Raw genomic sequence first — 23,737 nt, 5'->3', positions numbered from 1 at the left:
CAATAGACAGCGAAGTCAAACGATATGACAACATAACACAACAGGTGACATAACTTCTATAACAGTTCCTGGTAGAGGTCTGTTGTCTGTTCCAGAGTCTCGACTGAAAACTAAAGGGACAGAGCGTTTTCTGTCAGGGCCCCGAGGCTCTGGAACAGCCTGCCGAGGAAATCAGGTCGGCTGAGTCGGTGAACTCTTTTAAGTCCCTTCTTAAACATACTTTTATAGGAGAGCTTTTCCCGATCTTATTTGACTTTATTTTATCCCTTTTATTTTATTGTATTTTACTAATTTTATATTAAATTTTCATGCTCTTATCTTTTTGTATTATTCTTTACACTTGTTAAAGCACTTTGTAACTTGTTTTTGAAAAGTGCTCTACAAATAAGGATTATTATTATTATTATTATTATTATAACAGTTAGCTAAATTTGGGTCATATACAGCAACGACTTGTTAGCTCTTGTTAGCTTTGATAGCACAATAAAAAAAGAATCAATGTCATTTTGAAGATTTCTCCACTATGACTGGTCAAATATTGAAGCTGGAAAGGATTCCCCAAGACCATGGGTCGCAGAATGTTGAAGCAGCGAATGTGATTTATTCCCCAACAAGACAAGACAAAGACAAGACAAAAAAAGGGTAAAAACATGAAAGAAAAGACATATTTTGCTGTTTAGTATCCACATCTATTTGATGAATCCATTACTAGCTTCCTGAACACACAAATTGTTCAGATTTTTAGCAGACAGGATATTCAGCAATTGTTTTACATCTTTCTATAAATGCAAATATTTTTCTTGTGAAAAAACAATTTCATATACTATATTTATAACAATAAGTTCTTTATGTAATAATTTATTATTTTCTCTCACCTTCCTGAAGGACCGGAATGCCAACTGCCAAGGGCTCATCATATATTTCGGATCTTTCCATTGTTGACTCTCACTGTGAAAACTCATGTATAACAGAGATCACCTCCGACATTTACCAGAAGAGAATATTTTGCATGTATTTAAATTAAAAATACATATACGATCATATAGTAAAACCTGTTCTGCATGTACAGTGATGTAGAAATAGGTTAGGCCTATTAGTTAGCCTAGCTGGCTACAGTAAATAATCTCATAAAGTCATCTTCTCTTCTCTGCAAACAAGTTATTGTTAAAAATGCCAAAACATTAGGAAGTGTAATCTACAACATTGACTGAATTGAGGGTTACCAACTGATGTAGCTAGAGGGGTACACAGAACTAGTAACATATAGACTATTTATGTCAGTTGTTGCAGTTAAACTGCCATCCTTTGAAGTAACACCTAAAACACTGCTGAGTGTGCAACTGTGTATCCACTTTGTCACAGTCAGCCATGGTTTTCGTTCCCTTTCGGCGTCACGCACCACCACGCACCTGGAACACTTTGAAGTCGGAAGTCAGAAATTGGGAAAAATCCCAGTTCCGACCGGTCTGGAATGAGTTCACCTGGGCCATTGGGCTATAAAAGCTGGCTCATATATTCAGTTAGGTCTCTCTCTTCCTACAGCTTACATTTATGCTGTGGCACTGTTTTAAATCTTGAAACACATACACAGCACATATGCCACACATCCATGCATTGCTTACATTGTTTGCTGGTTTCAACACCTCATTGTTTACTTGTGTTAACTTTCCCTCTTTGTCAGTTTCCCTGAAGAAGTATGTGGATCCAAACCCATTTGGTAAGGTTAACTCCAGCCTAATGGGTCAAATGAGGAATTGTCTGGTATTTGGTGATTTGTTTTTGTGTATCACAAAAGGTTTTTTTGTCCCGTGTTCAGACCGGTTTCTTTGGTGGAGTTTGTTTTTGGTGGTGTTGAAGGGAGCAGCAAACTAAACAAACTGGGGACTGTTTGTTTAGTTTGCAAACCCATCTTGAGGCATAACACGCATGTGTCTTGTGAGTATAGCCACATTATTTTTGAAGAGCCATGCATCCCTTTGTAGGCTGACGTGGTTGATCTCAACAGGAGACCAACTTGTTTGTTGTTTTCACTTAGTGTGGCGGAGAACATGGTTGAAGACAATGTCTTGGGAGCATTTCCCTGGTTACCGGAGGGTCGCCAGTTTCTGGTTGCCTTTTGGTACCAGTGGAATCAGTGCATAAGTACCCACCACCAGTATCCGTCTGAAGACTAGGGTGAAACCAGTTAGATAGTGAATGGAACTAGTAAGATTAGAGCTGGGGAGCTTGGGCTCTATTGTGGCTATGACTCTACCATTGCAGACATTTTTGTCTTTTGGGTTTGTAATCTGTTATGATGAAATCCATCCATCCATCGTCAACCGCTTATCCTGCGTACAGGGTCGCAGGGGGGCTGGAGCCTATCCCAGCTGACACTGGGCGAAAGGCGGGGTACACCCTGGACAGGTCACCAGTCCATCGCAGGGCCACACATAGACAGACAACCACTCACACTCACATTCACACCTAAGAGCAATTTAGAGACACCAATTAACCTAGGCTGCATGTTTTTGGATGGTGGGAGGAAGCCGGAGCACCCGGAGAGAACCCACGCGGACACAGGGAGAACATGCACGACCTTCTTGCTGTGAGGCGACAGTGCAAACCACTGCATCACCGCACTCCCCGCGACCCTGTACGCAGGATAAGCGGTTGATGATGGATGGATGGATGGGTTTGTAATCTTAGAAATACCAATGTTAAATCTGTTAGCTCAGTGCTCTGTCAGATGTTGAGATGATGTAGTGCTGAATTGCCTTAATCTGATATGCTTGGGTTTATGTTGGATTTTGGTCTGGTGGATGAGGAACTAAAATATTGGCAGTGGGGAAGTTAAACTGTTGTGTTGGCATATGCAACTTGACTGGCTTGGCTTGTTAGTATTGGTGATGTTTGGTTGGTGTGAGCTTTGTTTCCTTGTGTTCATCTTGGGATGGCTTGGTTGGATAATGAGCTTTGTTTAGAAGAAACTGTTGGTGCGCTATCTTGGTTTAGCCCTTATGTGTTAAATCCAGATTTGCGTGAATTTGGTAATTTATGAAAAGATGGTGCAGAGTGAAATATTTCTAGCTGCAGGCCAACATGTTCATTTGTAATGAGCTTTGGTGCTCATTTTGATGCGAACTTTGGGTAGGGTCTTTGGCCTCATATTGACCATGCTTCCCAGTTGTCAGTATTCCTCACTTTTCTGTGTTCCTGCAAAAGCCATCTGCAATTTGAGGTGTGTACAGTTTATACACTCTTCTGGATCGTAAGCATTCAGAAACAGTCTGATGCATTCATAAGCACTAGTTTTATCATGTGACTATTTACTTGCCAATTCACCGGTTTCTCTTTGCTAGTAGTTTCTCATCCATAAACTGCTCCACTGGATTCAAGGTTGCTGGGTGGGAGATTTGATCTGTTAAGATGGATGGCGGGAGCTGAGCTTAATCAGCTGACGAGCCTCCCAAGTTGCCCAGGGCGTCGTCACTATTATTGTGCTGTTTTACACAAGCTGTCATTCAAAACACTTGTACATTTTGCTGTACACATTAAACACTCTTGAAAGATTTTATTAAAACACACCACAAAAAGTAGAACAAATACAATACAGATGTAAAATTTTAAGTTTAGATTTTGTTATGCAATTCACAGTAAACCGAATATATCAATACTTAATATATCAGTATATTTATAGTGGGGAACGAATAAAACTCAACAACAATTATTAACTTACATTATTTAGGGAACGTTTTTCCTCATTTCCTCCAACCACAGATCTTTACTAAGAGATTCAGACAGAGGGCAAAACATTTTGCCACAGTACTGGCTGTGTCCAGTGTCAGCAGTGAGGAACTGGCCGCACATCTTACATGTATTTGCTTCTACAATTTGTCTTTTTGGCCTCTTATGAGTAGCTCCAGCTTCCCCTGGTGTGGTAGGCGTACTGGTTTATGGGTTGGTGCCCTGAACTGACACAAGAAGGACAAGCTGGGGAACTACTGGCACTAGACTTAAAGATTGTCCTGCTGTTGTGAGGCTCTGAGGAGTCAGCAAGGGTCCTGGTGCTGTACTCTCAAGTAGCTTGTACTGATGCCCCTGTTGTGCTGGCATGGGTTCAGCAGAGGTTCTCTTGCCTCCTGAAGAGGCCCTTCAGAAAGGGCTGGAGGCAATGCAAGGCCCTAGAGGAGCACAAAGAGCTCCTGCTTCTTCTGCCTGTTGTTGTGCCATTGGACGAGGGTGTTCTGGTTCACCAGCTGCATCTCTGTTCCCTGCATCACCAGGGAGTTGCCAACTACTCGCTGCATAATCTTACGATAGTCCCTCAGAATTAAGGACCATCTTGAATTGGCCCTTTTTAATTTCCTTACTGGGCTTGAATGAAGATTGCAGAGTCTTATAAAAATGTTTTCCACCAACCGACAGCAGTCAGGCCACTGAGCAGGTGCACTACTCGCATCTAACATGGAATGGGTGGTGCTCTCCACACCAGGCTTTTTTGAGGTCTTTGGTGTTCTGATCCGTCCACCAAAGTCTCTCCTGATGTCGCGTTGCATAAACCACCTGCTGCTTGTCACTTTCATCCAGGCTCTCCAAAGTACAATAATTGTGCTCATATGCTTGTTGCTGAGACAGTCTGATCCCGAAACTCCACCAAGTACTCAGCAAGTCTCTCCACATGCTGGTACAAATACTTTAACTGTATTTGGAAAAGTGAGTTACTCACTGAGACAGAAATGCTGGCTGTAGAACTGGTACTTCCTTCAATGGGGTCAACTGAATGACAAAAGGTGTTGCTGAGGGATTGAAGATGTCTGGCAGGAGGCATGCAGGCTGTTCACACGTGTTGTTATACCACCTTTTACAAGTGTAGCACCTTATCAGCAAATTCTTCCTATGTGTAAAACACTACTTGGCAATAAAGCTCCTTCTCATTCTGATTCTGGTCCAGCATATGAGTCGCTAAACAAAACACAGCAGAGGTAGCAAGAGAGCCACGTAGGAAGTTGAGCCGCTGTTGCTGCCGAGCGTCTGACAGAAGAGCACTGTTTTCTATTCATATGCAATTCAAATAATCCAAGAGAAGATGGACTCAGAGTAAGGATGGCCGAGCGGTCTAAGGCGCTGCGTTCAGGTCGCAGTCTCCTCTGGAGGCGTGGGTTTGAATCCCACTTCTGACAAGAAACTTTTTCTCATCAAACAAATGCGACATCATGTCTGGTCTGAAGTTGTCGAAGCGGGACAAGTGTCGTGCGATCGACCGCCGGGAACTGATTATTAACATTATCCATGATAGCCCGCGCAGCATATGTTAAAGCTGCAACGTTAACCTTAAAGTTACAACTGCTTTATCTAGATCAGTCATAATGTTCATATACACATAACTTTATGTCCGTAGTAATCACGAAGGTATGTCTTTGGAACTTTAACGTTCCTTCGAACGGAGTTATCCCAATTGTGGCGGAAGCAGTGCTTACCTTCTTTATAAACACGGACATTGTGTGTAGTGTTACGTTATGACTGTCTGATCTAGATTAAAGCAGCTGTAGACCTAGAGAAACGAGGCGATACAGCTTTAACATGCTGCTCGCGCTCCCGCCAACGGCAACCAGCCTGTTGCTGCCGAGACACCAACAGAAGCTATTTTCAACCCAAAATATAGAGAAGTTTGAAATTGTGTATATGACAGATATCTCGTCAGGATGGCCGAGCGGTCTAAGGCGCTGCGTTCAGGTCGCAGTCTCCTCTGGAGGCGTGGGTTCGAATCCCACTTCTGACATGTTCCTTTTCCTCTATCAGACAAATGCGACACCATGTCAGAAGAATCCCTCTGCAATGGTGTGTACACAGTGTGTTTCACTACTGCACATTGTGAATACCCAAACTTAATGGAAATTACATTTTGAATGCACCTCAGCAAAACCAATTAATACAACAATTACTACGTAGCCTATGTTCATAAAGAAATTTTTAAATAAGCTTAAAGGGACTATATACAGTTGTTCAGTGAAATCACTTATTAATAAATAAAAATTTACTTCCTTTTTGTCAATGGGCTGTAACCTCACTTAAAAATGAGGTACACTTCTGTTGCTTGGAACAGCCACTATTCTGCTTCTTATGTGAGGACACCGGGTTGGGATGTAGCCCTGAGCACGCTCCGCAGCCTCTCTCCAACTATAACAATATCACCGCGCTAACGACTTGCAGTCCACTAACAACATAAAACAACAGGCTCCCTGCAAAGCACAGACTCCAACACAAACTCCACATAAGGATACAAAACAACAATAAAGGTTTATGTGATTAAGCCTGTCAGGCCAAATGAAATTCAGAAGATGTGGGGTGAAAACACTTGCATCAGAAAGTCACGGAGAGAGTCACGTTAGCTTGCCGGCTAACGCCGAGCAGTTGCTAACGTTATTTTGTGCAAAGTTGTTTTTCTTTCACATTACTTCACCAGCTAACGCGACCCATATTACTATGCTGTGTACCACTGGTTATGTCAAAATATTGATTTAGCTGGCAGCCAGCTAATGCTACATTAGCTCGGACTTGCCTCTGTTTGCTTTGTAACGTTAATTTTAGATTTACTGTCGTTTTACCGATACTCTGGTACACAACTTCTATACCGTCTCAGTCGCTGTAACTTACGTGACCCACATAATATACAATTGGCTACTGCAATAACGGCGACAACAACACAGACGAAGACCCATCCACTAACACTACAATAAAGTTAGTTACTACGGTCTAACGTTAACTGTTATAAAGTACGGACACAGTCTAATTATAATATTCAGTCCAGCTAACTAACCGTTTTTGTTACATTTAGCTGTGCTCACACTGCTGAGCCTCTGGTGAAAGATACACAGATAGTAATGTTAGTTACTGAAAAGCAGCAGGCGAGCTAACGCCGATGTATCACGTCGGCTAAATGCAGTAAATGCAACGCCATCATGTAATTAGCATGGATTAGTTCAACCTCAAGCTGATAAAAATATTACTGTAACGCTGCACTTACAGCCTGTCTACAGCCTCACTCTGCCAGCCTGCCAAAGTTTATGATGAATGGCGAAGCAGCTGCCGGTGTTTGTTGTCCTCTCTCACGTGTGGCCGCACGCAGCAGATGCTACGTGTTACGTATGCAGGTTATAGGTAACGGAGGGAGGGGAATAATGGCAAGCTCATCAGACGCTTCCTAAAAATAAACATTGTTCACGAGTCCCGCACCTCGAGTCCGAGTCGAGTCTCAAGTCACTGTGTGTGCGGCTTAAGTCGCACTCGAGTCCGAGCCTCTAACTCGAGTCCCCATCTCTGGTCCTTATGACAGCGGAGTCGACCTGAGTTTCCTTCTCGGAAAATCGATTTCTTCACATAGGAAGCCGCGTATAGTGGTTGTTCCAAGCAACCGAAAAGGCAGGCGTGTGGTCCATTTTTATGTGAGGTTTTATGTGATATTTATGTTACAACCCTTTCACAAAAAAGTGATTAATTTAATTTAAGAACTACATATTGTCCCTTTTAAGTAAGTCTAAATTGGCTCAGAATCCAAAAAGAAGGTTAGCAAGCTGAAAGACTGCAAGAAGTATTCATACGACCACCGCGAATATATTCATTTATACATCAGAATTTAAGGGATTTGGGTAGAAATATTGCGCTTCACAGTCAAAACATTTTGTTCTTGAAATGCTTCTTTACCTGTAAGCCATCTTAATAGATAACATTAGCAAATGCCCACTGACGAGAACGAGCTAAATTCCAGTCAGATAAAGAGTGTTGGTAACGTAACAATAGACAGCGAAGTCAAACGATATGACAACATAACACAACAGGTGACATAACTTCTATAACAGTTAGCTAAATTTGGGTCATATACAGCAACGACTTGTTAGCTCTTGTTAGCTTTGATAGCACAATAAAAAAAGAATCAATGTCATTTTGAAGATTTCTCCACTATGACTGGTCAAATATTGAAGCTGGAAAGGATTCCCCAAGACCATGGGTCGCAGAATGTTGAAGCAGCGAATGTGATTTATTCCCCAACAAGACAAGACAAAGACAAGACAAAAAAAGGGTAAAAACATGAAAGAAAAGACATATTTTGCTGTTTAGTATCCACATCTATTTGATGAATCCATTACTAGCTTCCTGAACACACAAATTGTTCAGATTCTTTAGCAGACAGGATATTCAGCAATTGTTTTACATCTTTCTATAAATGCAAATATTTTTCTTGTGAAAAAACAATTTCATATACTATATTTATAACAATAAGTTCTTTATATGTAATAATTTATTATTTTCTCTCACCTTCCTGAAGGACCGGAATGCCAACTGCCAAGGGCTCATCATATATTTCGGATCTTTCCATTGTTGACTCTCACTGTGAAAACTCATGTATAACAGAGATCACCTCCGACATTTACCAGAAGAGAATATTTTGCATGTATTTAAATTAAAAATACATATACGATCATATAGTAAAACCTGTTCTGCATGTACAGTGATGTAGAAATAGGTTAGGCCTATTAGTTAGCCTAGCTGGCTACAGTAAATAATCTCATAAAGTCATCTTCTCTTCTCTGCAAACAAGTTATTGTTAAAAATGCCAAAACATTAGGAAGTGTAATCTACAACATTGACTGAATTGAGGGTTACCAACTGATGTAGCTAGAGGGGTACACAGAACTAGTAACATATAGACTATTTATGTCAGTTGTTGCAGTTAAACTGCCATCCTTTGAAGTAACACCTAAAACACTGCTGAGTGTGCAACTGTGTATCCACTTTGTCACAGTCAGCCATGGTTTTCGTTCCCTTTCGGCGTCACGCACCACCACGCACCTGGAACACTTTGAAGTCGGAAGTCAGAAATTGGGAAAAATCCCAGTTCCGACCGGTCTGGAATGAGTTCACCTGGGCCATTGGGCTATAAAAGCTGGCTCATATATTCAGTTAGGTCTCTCTCTTCCTACAGCTTACATTTATGCTGTGGCACTGTTTTAAATCTTGAAACACATACACAGCACATATGCCACACATCCATGCATTGCTTACATTGTTTGCTGGTTTCAACACCTCATTGTTTACTTGTGTTAACTTTCCCTCTTTGTCAGTTTCCCTGAAGAAGTATGTGGATCCAAACCCATTTGGTAAGGTTAACTCCAGCCTAATGGGTCAAATGAGGAATTGTCTGGTATTTGGTGATTTGTTTTTGTGTATCACAAAAGGTTTTTTTGTCCCGCTGTTCAGACCGGTTTCTTTGGTGGAGTTTGTTTTTGGTGGTTGTTGAAGGGAGCAGCAAACTAAACAAACTGGGGACTGTTTGTTTAGTTTGCAAACCCATCTTGAGGCATAACACGCATGTGTCTTGTGAGTATAGCCACATTATTTTTGAAGAGCCATGCATCCCTTTGTAGGCTGACGTGGTTGATCTCAACAGGAGACCAACTTGTTTGTTGTTTTCACTTAGTGTGGCGGAGAACATGGTTGAAGACAATGTCTTGGGAGCATTTCCCTGGTTACCGGAGGGTCGCCAGTTTCTGGTTGCCTTTTGGTACCAGTGGAATCAGTGCATAAGTACCCACCACCAGTATCCGTCTGAAGACTAGGGTGAAACCAGTTAGATAGTGAATGGAACTAGTAAGATTAGAGCTGGGGAGCTTGGGCTCTATTGTGGCTATGACTCTACCATTGCAGACATTTTTGTCTTTTGGGTTTGTAATCTGTTGTGATGAAATCCATCCATCCATCGTCAACCGCTTATCCTGCGTACAGGGTTGCAGGGGGGCTGGAGCCTATCCCAGCTGACATTGGGCGAAAGGCGGGGTACACCCTGGACAGGTCACCAGTCCATCGCAGGGCCACACATAGACAGACAACCACTCACACTCACATTCACACCTAAGGGCAATTTAGAGACACCAATTAACCTAGGCTGCATGTTTTTGGATGGTGGGAGGAAGCCGGAGCACCCGGAGAGAACCCACGCGGACACAGGGAGAACATGCACGACCTTCTTGCTGTGAGGCGACAGTGCAAACCACTGCATCACCGCACTCCCCGCGACCCTGTACGCAGGATAAGCGGTTGATGATGGATGGATGGATGGGTTTGTAATCTTAGAAATACCAATGTTAAATCTGTTAGCTCAGTGCTCTGTCAGATGTTGAGATGATGTAGTGCTGAATTGCCTTAATCTGATATGCTTGGGTTTATGTTGGATTTTGGTCTGGTGGATGAGGAACTAAAATATTGGCAGTGGGGAAGTTAAACTGTTGTGTTGGCATATGCAACTTGACTGGCTTGGCTTGTTAGTATTGGTGATGTTTGGTTGGTGTGAGCTTTGTTTCCTTGTGTTCATCTTGGGATGGCTTGGTTGGATAATGAGCTTTGTTTAGAAGAAACTGTTGGTGCGCTATCTTGGTTTAGCCCTTATGTGTTAAATCCAGATTTGCGTGAATTTGGTAATTTATGAAAAGATGGTGCAGAGTGAAATATTTCTAGCTGCAGGCCAACATGTTCATTTGTAATGAGCTTTGGTGCTCATTTTGATGCGAACTTTGGGTAGGGTCTTTGGCCTCATATTGACCATGCTTCCCAGTTGTCAGTATTCCTCACTTTTCTGTGTTCCTGCAAAAGCCATCTGCAATTTGAGGTGTGTACAGTTTATACACTCTTCTGGATCGTAAGCATTCAGAAACAGTCTGATGCATTCATAAGCACTAGTTTTATCATGTGACTATTTACTTGCCAATTCACCGGTTTCTCTTTGCTAGTAGTTTCTCATCCATAAACTGCTCCACTGGATTCAAGGTTGCTGGGTGGGAGATTTGATCTGTTAAGATGGATGGCGGGAGCTGAGCTTAATCAGCTGACGAGCCTCCCAAGTTGCCCAGGGCGTCGTCACTATTATTGTGCTGTTTTACACAAGCTGTCATTCAAAACACTTGTACATTTTGCTGTACACATTAAACACTCTTGAAAGATTTTATTAAAACACACCACAAAAAGTAGAACAAATACAATACAGATGTAAAATTTTTAAGTTTAGATTTTGTTATGCAATTCACAGTAAACCGAATATATCAATACTTAATATATCAGTATATTTATAGTGGGGAACGAATAAAACTCAACAACAATTATTAACTTACATTATTAGGGAATGTTTTTCCTCATTTCCTCCAACCACAGATCTTTACTAAGAGATTCAGACAGAGGGCAAAACATTTTGCCACAGTACTGGCTGTGTCCAGTGTCAGCAGTGAGGAACTGGCCGCACATCTTACATGTATTTGCTTCTACAATTTGTCTTTTTGGCCTCTTATGAGTAGCTCCAGCTTCCCCTGGTATGGTAGGCGTACTGGTTTATGGGTTGGTGCCCTGAACTGACACAAGAAGGACAAGCTGGGGAACTACTGGCACTAGACTTAAAGATTGTCCTGCTGTTGTGAGGCTCTGAGGAGTCAGCAAGGGTCCTGGTGCTGTACTCTCAAGTAGCTTGTACTGATGCCCCTGTTGTGCTGGCATGGGTTCAGCAGAGGTTCTCTTGCCTCCTGAAGAGGCCCTTCAGAAAGGGCTGGAGGCAATGCAAGGCCCTAGAGGAGCACAAAGAGCTCCTGCTTCTTCTGCCTGTTGTTGTGCCATTGGACGAGGGTGTTCTGGTTCACCAGCTGCATCACTGTTCCCTGCATCACCAGGGAGTTGCCAACTACACGCTGCATAATCTTACGATAGTCCCTCAGAATTAAGGACCATCTTGAATTGGCCCTTTTTAATTTCCTTACTGGGCTTGAATGAAGATTGCAGAGTCTTATAAAAATGTTTTCCACCAACCGACAGCAGTCAGGCCACTGAGCAGGTGCACTACTCGCATCTAACATGGAATGGGTGGTGCTCTCCACACCAGGCTTTTTTGAGGTCTTTGGTGTTCTGATCCGTCCACCAAAGTCTCTCCTGATGTCGCGTTGCATAAACCACCTGCTGCTTGTCACTTTCATCCAGGCTCTCCAAAGTACAATAATTGTGCTCATATGCTTGTTGCTGAGACAGTCTGATCCCGAAACTCCACCAAGTACTCAGCAAGTCTCTCCACATGCTGGTACAAATACTTTAACTGTATTTGGAAAAGTGAGTTACTCACTGAGACAGAAATGCTGGCTGTAGAACTGGTACTTCCTTCAATGGGGTCAACTGAATGACAAAAGGTGTTGCTGAGGGATTGAAGATGTCTGGCAGGAGGCATGCAGGCTGTTCACACGTGTTGTTATACCACCTTTTACAAGTGTAGCACCTTATCAGCAAATTCTTCCTATGTGTAAAACACTACTTGGCAATAAAGCTCCTTCTCATTCTGATTCTGGTCCAGCATATGAGTCGCTAAACAAAACACAGCAGAGGTAGCAAGAGAGCCACGTAGGAAGTTGAGCCGCTGTTGCTGCCGAGCGTCTGACAGAAGAGCACTGTTTTCTATTCATATGCAATTCAAATAATCCAAGAGAAGATGGACTCAGAGTAAGGATGGCCGAGCGGTCTAAGGCGCTGCGTTCAGGTCGCAGTCTCCTCTGGAGGCGTGGGTTTGAATCCCACTTCTGACAAGAAACTTTTTCTCATCAAACAAATGCGACATCATGTCTGGTCTGAAGTTGTCGAAGCGGGACAAGTGTCGTGCGATCGACCGCCGGGAACTGATTATTAACATTATCCATGATAGCCCGCGCAGCATATGTTAAAGCTGCAACGTTAACCTTAAAGTTACAACTGCTTTATCTAGATCAGTCATAATGTTCATATACACATAACTTTATGTCCGTAGTAATCACGAAGGTATGTCTTTGGAACTTTAACGTTCCTTCGAACGGAGTTATCCCAATTGTGGCGGAAGCAGTGCTTACCTTCTTTATAAACACGGACATTGTGTGTAGTGTTACGTTATGACTGTCTGATCTAGATTACAGCTTTAACATGCTGCTCGCGCTCCCGCCAACGGCAACCAGCCTGTTGCTGCCGAGACACCAACAGAAGCTATTTTCAACCCAAAATATAGAGAAGTTTGAAATTGTGTATATGACAGATATCTCGTCAGGATGGCCGAGCGGTCTAAGGCGCTGCGTTCAGGTCGCAGTCTCCTCTGGAGGCGTGGGTTCGAATCCCACTTCTGACACGTTCCTTTTCCTCTATCAGACAAATGCGACACCATGTCAGAAGAATCCCTCTGCAATGGTGTGTACACAGTGTGTTTCACTACTGCACATTGTGAATACCCAAACTTAATGGAAATTACATTTTGAATGCACCTCAGCAAAACCAATTAATACAACAATTACTACGTAGCCTATGTTCATAAAGAAATTTTAAAATAAGCTTAAAGGGACTATATACAGTTGTTCAGTGAAATCACTTATTAATAAATAAAAATTTACTTCCTTTTTGTCAATGGGCTGTAACCTCACTTAAAAATGAGGTACACTTCTGTTGCTTGGAACAGCCACTATTCTGCTTCTTATGTGAGGACACCGGGTTGGGATGTAGCCCTGAGCACGCTCCGCAGCCTCTCTCCAACTATAACAATATCACCGCGCTAACGACTTGCAGTCCACTAACAACATAAAACAACAGGCTCCCTGCAAAGCACAGACTCCAACACAAACTCCACATAAGGATACAAAACAACAATAAAGGTTTATGTGATTAAGCCTGTCAGGCCAAATGAAATTCAGAAGATGTGGGGTGAAAACACTTGCATCAGAAAGTCACGGAGAGAGTCACGTTAGCTTGCCGGCTAACGCCGAGCAGTTGCTAACGTTATTTTGTGCAAAGTTGTTTTTCTTTCACATTACTTCACCAGCTAACGCGACCCATATTACTATGCTGTGTACCACTGGTTATGTCAAAATATTGATTTAGCTGGCAGCCAGCTAATGCTACATTAGCTCGGACTTGCCTCTGTTTGCTTTGTAACGTTAATTTTAGATTTACTGTCGTTTTACCGATACTCTGGTACACAACTTCTATACCGTCTCAGTCGCTGTAACTTACGTGACCCACATAATATACAATTGGCTACTGCAATGACGGCGACAACAACACAGACGAAGACCCATCCACTAACACTACAATAAAGTTAGTTACTACGGTCTAACGTTAACTGTTATAAAGTACGGACACAGTCTAATTATAATATTCAGTCCAGCTAACTAACCGTTTTTGTTACATTTAGCTGTGCTCACACTGCTGAGCCTCTGGTGAAAGATACACAGATAGTAATGTTAGTTACTGAAAAGCAGCAGGCGAGCTAACGCCGATGTATCACGTCGGCTAAATGCAGTAAATGCAACGCATCATGTAATTAGCATGGATTAGTTCAACCTCAAGCTGATAAAAATATTACTGTAACGCTGCACTTAACCTGAGGTTCCAGCTTGTTGTGTGAAACTGTCTGTCTACAGCCTCACTCTGCCAGCCTGCCAAAGTTTATGATGAATGGCGAAGCAGCTGCCGGTGTTTGTTGTCCTCTCTCACGTGTGGCCGCACGCAGCAGATGCTACGTGTTACGTATGCAGGTTATAGGTAACGGAGGGAGGGGAATAATGGCAAGCTCATCAGACGCTTCCTAAAAATAAACATTGTTCACGAGTCCCGCACCTCGAGTCCGAGTCGAGTCTCAAGTCACTGTGTGTGCGGCTTAAGTCGCACTCGAGTCCGAGCCTCTAACTCGAGTCCCCATCTCTGGTCCTTATGACAGCGGAGTCGACCTGAGTTTCCTTCTCGGAAAATCGATTTCTTCACATAGGAAGCCGCGTATAGTGGTTGTTCCAAGCAACCGAAAAGGCAGGCGTGTGGTCCATTTTTATGTGAGGTTTTATGTGATATTTATGTTACAACCCTTCACAAAAAAGTGATTAATTTAATTTAAGAACTACATATTGTCCCTTTTAAGTAAGTCTAAATTGGCTCAGAATCCAAAAAGAAGGTTAGCAAGCTGAAAGACTGCAAGAAGTATTCATACGACCACCGCGAATATATTCATTTATACATCAGAATTTAAGGGATTTGGGTAGAAATATTGCGCTTCACAGTCAAAACATTTTGTTCTTGAAATGCTTCTTTACCTGTAAGCCATCTTAATAGATAACATTAGCAAATGCCCACTGACGAGAACGAGCTAAATTCCAGTCAGATAAAGAGTGTTGGTAACGTAACAATAGACAGCGAAGTCAAACGATATGACAACATAACACAACAGGTGACATAACTTCTATAACAGTTAGCTAAATTTGGGTCATATACAGCAACGACTTGTTAGCTCTTGTTAGCTTTGATAGCACAATAAAAAAAAGAATCAATGTCATTTTGAAGATTTCTCCACTATGACTGGTCAAATATTGAAGCTGGAAAGGATTCCCCAAGACCATGGGTCGCAGAATGCAGCAGCGAATGTGATTTATTCCCCAACATTTTACAGTATTGTACAGACTAAAAAAGACAAAAAAAGGGTAAAAACATGAAAGAAAAGACATATTTTGCTGTTTAGTATCCACATCTATTTGATGAATCCATTACTAGCTTCCTGAACACACAAATTGTTCAGATTTTTTAGCAGACAGGATATTCAGCAATTGTTTTACATCTTTCTATAAATGCAAATATTTTTCTTGTGAAAAAACAATTTCATATACTATATTTATAACAATAAGTTCTTTATATGTAATAATTTATTTATTTTCTCTCACCTTCCTGAAGGACCGGAATGCCAACTGCCAAGGGCTCATCATATATTTCGGATCTTTCCATTGTTGACTCTCACTGTGAAAACTCATGTATAACAGAGATCACCTCCGACATTTACCAGAAGAGAATATTTTGCATGTATTTAAATTAAAAATACATATACGATCATATAGTAAAACCTGTTCTGCATGTACAGTGATGTAGAAATAGGTTAGGCCTATTAGTTAGCCTAGCTGGCTACAGTAAATAATCTCATAAAGTCATCTTCTCTTCTCTGCAAACAAGTTATTGTTAAAAATGCCAAAACATTAGGAAGTGTAATCTACAACATTGACTGAATTGAGGGTTACCAACTGATGTAGCTAGAGGGGTACACAGAACTAGTAACATATAGACTATTTATGTCAGTTGTTGCAGTTAAACTGCCATCCTTTGAAGTAACACCTAAAACACTGCTGAGTGTGCAACTGTGTATCCACTTTGTCACAGTCAGCCATGGTTTTCGTTCCCTTTCGGCGTCACGCACCACCACGCACCTGGAACACTTTGAAATCGGAAGTCAGAAATTGGGAAAAATCCCAGTTCTGACCGGTCTGGAATGAGTTCACCTGGGCCATTGGGCTATAAAAGCTGGCTCATATATTCAGTTAGGTCTCTCTCTTCCTACAGCTTACATTTATGCTGTGGCACTGTTTTAAATCTTGAAACACATACACAGCACATCCAAACCCATTTGGTAAGGTTAACTCCAGCCTAATGGGTCAAATGAGGAATTGTCTGGTATTTGGTGATTTGTTTTTGTGTATCACAAAAGGTTTTTTTGTCCCGCTGTTCAGACCGGTTTCTTTGGTGGAGTTTGTTTTTGGTGGCTGTTGAAGGGAGCAGCAAACTAAACAAACTGGGGACAGTTTGTTTAGTTTGCAAACCCATCTTGAGGCATAACACGCATGTGTCTTGTGAGTATAGCCACATTATTTTTGAAGAGCCATGCATCCCTTTGTAGGCTGACGTGGTTGATCTCAACAGGAGACCAACTTGTTTGTTGTTTTCACTTAGTGTGGCGGAGAACATGGTTGAAGACAATGTCTTGGGAGCATTTCCCTGGTTACCAGAGGGTCGCCAGTTTCTGGTTGCCTTTTGGTACCAGTGGAATCAGTGCATAAGTACCCACCACCAGTATCCGTCTGAAGACTAGGGTGAAACCAGTTAGATGGTGAATGGAACTAGTAAGATTAGAGCTGGGGGACTTCCGGGTGTGCTCATGGAGTAGTCGGTCGCATTGAAACCTCTCTCCCACTCTAACCTCGAAAATCCCGTTCGAACTCGCAATTCTGTTTGTTATTTATAACAAAATAATTCATAAGAGGGAGAAGAAGCATACTAGGCCACAAATAAATCGATAAAAATGCCCAAAGCTCATAATAAAAGTGCCCCAGCCGCAAAAGCTAATACCCAACCGGACCAAGCTAGCGACGACACGGCTGGCGCGGGAACGGGGAGCCCCGGGAAAAGTATGGACACCGCTGAGGTACTTAAGGCAATAGGGGAGTTAAAATCCGATTTGCAAGGAGACAATGCAAAGCTCAAACTGGATATCGGCCAATTGGGACAAGAAATCAACGGTAAACTGGATATTATTGCAACCGATGTACAAGGCCTATCACAGCGCATGGATGAAGCGGAGGCCCGCGTGAACCAGGTGGAGAGCTGGGCAGAGGAGGCGACTGAGGCGCTGTGCACCTGCCTCGAACAGCAGAGGAAACTTCAGATCAAAGTGCTTGACTTAGAATCACGATCCAGAAGAAATAACATACGTGTCTTTGGGATACCAGAAGGTCAAGAGGGGGTCTCTGTAACGCAGTTCATTGAGAAGCTTTTGCAGAGCCAGCTACAACTACCGGAGGACTTTAACCTTAAAATACAACGCGCACATCGGGCTCTTGCAAGTAAACCCCCGCCCGGAGCTTCACCGAGGGCTGTAATTGTTAATTTTCTGGAGTTTTCTACGAAAGAAATGATCTTGAGGGAAGTGTGGAAAAAAGGCAAGATACAGGTGGGCACCGCATTTATACACTTCGACCATGACTACGCACCCGAGATTGTTAAGAGGCGCAAAGAATACAACGCAATTAAAAAAATACTCAAGGACAAAGGCATACGTTTCCAAACGCCGTTCACTAACATGAGGATCCACTGGGAGTCTGGCGTGCGCACATACTCCAGCGCTCGGGAAGTCTATAAGGAGCTGAAGAGACGCGGATTTCAAGTGGAGGAGCCGGTTACAGACGACGGAGGGCCCAGCGCGGAGTCTCGTCTTCGGGAGCTATTGGGCTGGCAGCCGGCGCGCAGCAGCGGACCCGCTGTGGCGCTCAGAGCGAAGGCTAAATTGCAAGAATTCCAGAGGGATCAGTCGGATTAATAAGGTGCAGGGCATCATGCTACAACGCAATGTTTTTTTTGCTATTGTTTTTTTTTAGGCCAGGTCCTGATTATCTACTACGTGGGAGAGGCCACTCTTTATCGACTACGTTGGACTAATAAGATGGACGTGTTTTCAGACAATCTACTGTCTTTTTCGGGCCCTCTCATCCAGAGAGACTTAACCCTCAACCTGCCAACGGGGTTACAGGGGAGGAGGAAGGATCCTCTTTCCGTTTGGAAGTCAGTTCATTAAGGTTCTTTTTTGTTTTTGTTCAATGTGTGTTTTGTTCAATGTTTTTAGGGGCCGCTAAACCATGTAAGTGTTTTCGTTACTATAATCAATGTCGTTTGATTTAAAAATTGCTTCTTTGAATGTAAATGGACTGAGTAATCCAGTGAAAAGAAAAAGGGTGCTAGCTAAATTGAGAAGAGATGGGACACAAGTAGCTTTTCTACAGGAGACTCATATGTCTAAGCAAGAACATGATAAGTTTAAAACATTTGGGTACTCTAATACATTTCATAGCTGGTGTAAAAATAGTAGGAAAAGAGGGGTGGCTACTCTCATTTCCAACTCTTTAAACTTTGAATTAATCTCTGAAAAGGTTGATAAAGAAGGCAGGTTTATTATCGTAAAAGGGAGAATTGATAATGTTTTTGTTACGTTCGCTAATGTTTACGTCCCACCGGAAAGTGACAGGAAGTTTTTTAAACTGCTTTTTGATGCAATAATCTCAGTAAGTGAGGGGATTCTAGTTTGTGCTGGAGATTGGAATACAATTCTAAATTATACCATGGATACAACCAGCTCCAAAAAACAAAAGACTGGCAGGTCAAAAGATCTTAATAGTTTAATTAGAGAGACGGGTATGTTCGATGTCTGGAGGGACTTTCACATTAAAGAGAGAGATTTTACCCATTATTCTCTCACACATAAAGTTCACTCCAGGATTGACTTCTTTTTAATGAACACCATTGACAGGTTTAGAGTGAAGGAATGCAAAATTGGAACTTCTGATATATCTGATCACAATATTGTTTATCTATCTATTAATTTATCTAACCAACCAAAAACAACTTTATGGCGCTTAAATATAAGCATTCTCAACAATGAAACCACAAGGAATGACATTAAGAAGGAAATAGTAGAATGCATAGAAGATAATAACAATGGTCAGGTAAATCCGGTTCTGGTTTGGGATACAGTTAAAGCAGTAATGAGAGGCAGACTCATTTCAAAAACTGCCTATTTGAAGAAGATAAAACGATTAAAATATGATGAGTTGGAAAAGACACTTAGGAGTTTAGAACTAAAACAGCAAGAAAGTACTAATGATCAAGAATTGACCAAACAAATAACAGTTATTAAAAATAATATAAATGATATGATACACGAGGAGATAGAGAAAAAATTACGATTTTCAAAACAGACCTTTTACGAATCTGGTTCAAAAGCCACAAGAATTCTAGCAAGGCGCCTCCGAAAGCAACAATTGAAGTACTCGATTACCAAAATTAGAGACCCTTTAACTGATAGTTTGACTTATGATATCAATCAAGTTCATAAAATCTTTGAAAATTATTATCAAACATTATACACACCCTCAAAACCAGTAAATGAAAGCGTTATTACACAGTATTTGAGAGGTTTAGACTTGCCTTCCCTAGGATTAATACAAAACGGCGCATTAACTACCCCTATTACTCGAAAAGAATTGGACGCAGCTATTGGAAATCTGAAAACTAACAAATGCCCAGGTAGCGATGGGTTTTCAAATGAGTGGTACAAGATTTTCAAAGAGGAACTCGCTTCTGTTCTGCTGGAGTCTTTTAATTGGTCTCTGAGTAGAGCAGAGATACCGCCATCATGGAGAGAGGCAGTAATATCTGTCCTCCCTAAGGAAGGAAAAAATATACAATATTGTGAGTCATATCGTCCGATCTCAATACTGAATGTCGATTATAAAATCTTTACCTCTATAATCTCTAAGAGAATGGAGAATTATCTTATAGATTTGATTCATGAGGACCAAACAGGATTCATTAAAGGCCGCCAAACTCACGACAGTATAAGACGAACATTGCATGTCATGGACCAAGCCAAGAAACAACAACTGAGTTTGGCTTTAGTCAGCCTCGACGCGGAGAAAGCCTTTGATCGGGTCAGCTGGCCCTTTTTATACAAGGTACTCGAGCGTTTTGGCTTTAACAATCAATTTATCAGATGTATTCAGTCACTGTATGACAGGCCGATGGCCAGGGTAAAAATTAATGGCCACCTAACTGATAGATTTCAACTGTTTAGAGGTACTCGACAAGGCTGTTGCCTCAGTCCAACGCTCTTCGCATTATTCATAGAACCCTTGGCACAGGCTATTAGGCAAAATGAAGAGCTTAAAGGCATTACTATTGCAAGTACTGAACATATAATTGGACTTTTTGCAGATGATGTTATCGCCTACCTCCAAAACCCAGAGGCAAGCCTCCCTAAATTTATGAGAACTTTGACAGAGTTTGGTCAGCTGTCTGGTTATAACCTAAACATTACCAAAACACAAGTCCTGACCATTAACTACTCCCCCAGTAAATCCATACGGCACAATTATAAACTTAATTGGGAAGCTAAAAAGTTAAAGTATCTAGGTGTGTTTATCTCCCAAGATCTAGACGATTTGTTCAGTTTGAATTTCGAGAAAGTTAGTGACTCAATACAAAAAGACATGAACCGCTGGACAATGCTGATACTAGACTTCAATTCTAGATTGGAAATAGTGAAGATGAACCTGCTTCCTAGATTTTTGTATCTTTTATGTCGTTGCCTATCAGGATTTCTGACTCACACTTTCACGCTTGGGACCGGTTAATATCACGATTATCTGGGCAGGGGCTAGACCAAGGATAAAATTTAGAACACTTCAGATTGATAAAGATCATGGCGGGCTAGCCCTTCCAAATCTGAAGGAATACTACTACGCATCTCAAATGAGATATATGGTCTACTGGTGTTCCCCAGAAATCGAAGCTCAATGGAGACAGATCGAACTAACCCAGGGTCAGAGCCAACCTCAAACCCGTCTAGGAGGTAAAATTATCACAAACAAAGATGGGAATCGTATAGTTGAAGACACGCTTTTAATTTGGAAAGAGGTTGTAAATAAATACAAATTGGCTAATGATATTAAACTCTTGATCTGGCCCTCCTGCAACCCGAGTTTTCGACTTGGTGAAATAGATTCTTCATTCTTGAGTTGGAAAGATCAAGGCCTTATGGCCCTGTGCCAGTTTGTAGATGGTAATACCTTTAAGACATTCGAACAACTCAAGAGACAATATAATCTAGAGAACAGGGACCTATTCAAATATTTCCAAGTGAGACATTTCTATAACAGTGAAATAAGGGTGGGTATTTCTCCTGAGGGCAATGACATTGTTCAAGTTTTTATTAATGCTTATAAGCTCCAACCAAGTAAAACTGTCTCTAATTGTATAAAGCTCTGCAGAAACAAAATGGAAATAATACCTTGTATATTAAGTCAAAATGGGAAAAGGAGCTGTGTATGGAAGTGTCAGAGGGTGATTGGCTTTCGATGTGTGTGACACAACAAACGTCTACTAGCTCGAAAAGATGGAGGGAATTTGGGTGGAAGAATCTGGTCAGATTTTTCATTACACCTCATATTATTAATAAACTAAGGGGTGAACAACAGCAATGCTGGCGGCAGTGTGGGCATTGGAACGCCAATCACTCTCATATATTTTGGACGTGCTCAAAGTTAGAGCAATTCTGGGACAGTATCTTTCTAATTACTGGGAGTATAATGGGTTATGTCATCCCTAGAGATCCCAAGATTTTCTTGCTAGGTCTACTACCTGGTGAGGTGGTCCAAAAAGATGACATTTATCTTTTTAAAATTCTAACGATTGCATGTAAAAAGGCTATCACTCGGTCTTGGCTAAAGATCGACCCACCTCGGATTGAGCAATGGAAAGAAATAGTGGAGGAGATTCACTCAATGGAGAAAATGACATACTTTCTACGTATCAAAGGTCACATATATAATAAGCATTGGGAAAAATGGCTTGCATATAAAGAAGCGGAGCAATTCTAACACTTTAATTGTAATACTTTATTTTGTTATTATACAATATCTGGTGCCCCTTGTTCTTTGTTTTTGTATGTTGTGTTGTAATAAGAAAAATGCAAAATAAAGAGTAATAAAAAAAAAAAAAGATTAGAGCTGGGGAGCTTGGGCTCTATTGTGGCTATGACTCTACCATTGCAGACATTTTTTGTCTTTTGGGTTTGTAATCTGTTGTGATAAAATCCATCCATCCATCGTCAACCGCTTATCCTGTGTACAGGGTCGCAGGGGGGCTGGAGCCTATCCCAGCTGACATTGGGCGAAAGGCGGGGCCACACATAGACAGACAACCACCAGTTGCTTGTAGGATTTTGTTTTTGAGTTAAACATTTACTGCATATCAGGCCATATGTGTCATTTGTTTAACTCAGTGCAGCACTATATCACCCCCTTATTCTTATCAAGATACATGTGAAGGATAGATATGCCACACAGAACAATCCACACCAACGGGGCCTCGCTGATTATATCCTTTTTGTTTGTTTTGTTTGTTTTTTTTCCCTCCTCCCACTTCTCAAACACATCAATGGGTTACTCAGGTGAGAGGCCAGTGGGAGGAGCCAGGTGGGGGATATAGAGCTTGTAAAAGAGGGAGAGACAGATAGAGAGAGGATGACAAAATACTCAGTGTGTGTCTCTGTGTGTTGGAGGGAGCGAGAGAGAGAGAGAGACTCACACAGCACCATTACGCACCTGTCAGTGCAGGTGGAGAGAGTGACTGTCGGATATCTGAACCTCGAGATTTCCCTGGAGGGCTCCTCTTTAACTCTTTGGATTGTTTTATTTTCTTTCTTTTTGTATGTTTGGTTTGGGTTTCATTTATTATTAGTGTTTTGGACAGAACTGAACTTTAAATTGAAGATTTAGTCTTGCTGTTGCCACCAGCAGATCAATGGTTACTGAATACCAACATTTAAGTACTCTTTGAGGAGTGAAAACTGCTGGAGGAGGAAAATCTTCATCACAGACGTTTATTCTGAGACTGAATCCCATCCTTAAGGAGGTTCCTGCTGTCGCGGCTGTTTCTGAGACGTCCATCTTCAGACAAGCTGCGTGCTCATGGCAGACTTCCCATCCAAGGTTACCACAGAGACCGGCCCCCCCAACTCCCAGAGCTCTCAGCAGGGGGGCAACAGCCTCCGAGGGCTGACTGCTAACGTCACCACTATGATGGATCTGTCCTTTATCCGAAGCATTGCGGCCATCCTCATGATAGCTGAAATAGTATGTAACAGACCCCGAGCTGTTCTGTTTTTACTCTATTCAACTCTGTTCACCACAATCGTATCTTCTGTTCTACTCTGCTCAGCAGGCTGTTCTTTTCTATTCTGTTTATGACTGAAACAATTAGTGGAATCATTTACAGATTCTTAAAGGACAAGGCTGGTGATATTCTACATTTTTCTTAGCGTCAACAATGCGTTAGTCTGTCTCCCAGTGCTTTTGGACTTACATAC

General features: G+C 41.8%; 1 protein-coding gene and 4 non-coding genes across 5 annotated transcripts; all 5 read left to right on the top strand.

Annotated features, from left to right (window-relative positions):
• Window positions 1-5,079: 5,079 nt before the first annotated feature.
• trnal-cag lies at window positions 5,080-5,162 on the top strand. The gene has a single exon. It is a non-coding gene; the product is annotated as a tRNA-Leu (tRNA).
• Window positions 5,163-5,678: 516 nt separating this feature from the next.
• trnal-cag lies at window positions 5,679-5,761 on the top strand. The gene has a single exon. It is a non-coding gene; the product is annotated as a tRNA-Leu (tRNA).
• Window positions 5,762-12,501: 6,740 nt separating this feature from the next.
• trnal-cag lies at window positions 12,502-12,584 on the top strand. Its single transcript has one exon. It is a non-coding gene; the product is annotated as a tRNA-Leu (tRNA).
• A 483-nt stretch (window positions 12,585-13,067) lies between these two features.
• trnal-cag lies at window positions 13,068-13,150 on the top strand. The gene has a single exon. It is a non-coding gene; the product is annotated as a tRNA-Leu (tRNA).
• A 9,679-nt stretch (window positions 13,151-22,829) lies between these two features.
• On the top strand, window positions 22,830-23,506 carry LOC119887588 (plasmolipin-like; the record flags this gene model as incomplete). Its single annotated transcript, XM_038698317.1, is given in 1 exon segment — window positions 22,830-23,506. A coding segment is annotated over 1 exon segment (167 nt), but the record flags the coding sequence as incomplete, so codon positions are not given.
• Window positions 23,507-23,737: the final 231 nt, after the last annotated feature.

The sequence above is a fragment of the Micropterus salmoides genome, unplaced genomic scaffold (assembly GCF_014851395.1).
Source record: "Micropterus salmoides isolate LMB-PRFRI ecotype aquatic unplaced genomic scaffold, ASM1485139v1 Ms_hic_scaffold_4236, whole genome shotgun sequence".
NCBI lineage: Eukaryota > Metazoa > Chordata > Actinopteri > Centrarchiformes > Centrarchidae > Micropterus > Micropterus salmoides.
The sequence above is the reverse complement of the archived record's forward strand: the minus strand, read 5'-3'. Positions and strand labels throughout refer to the sequence as shown.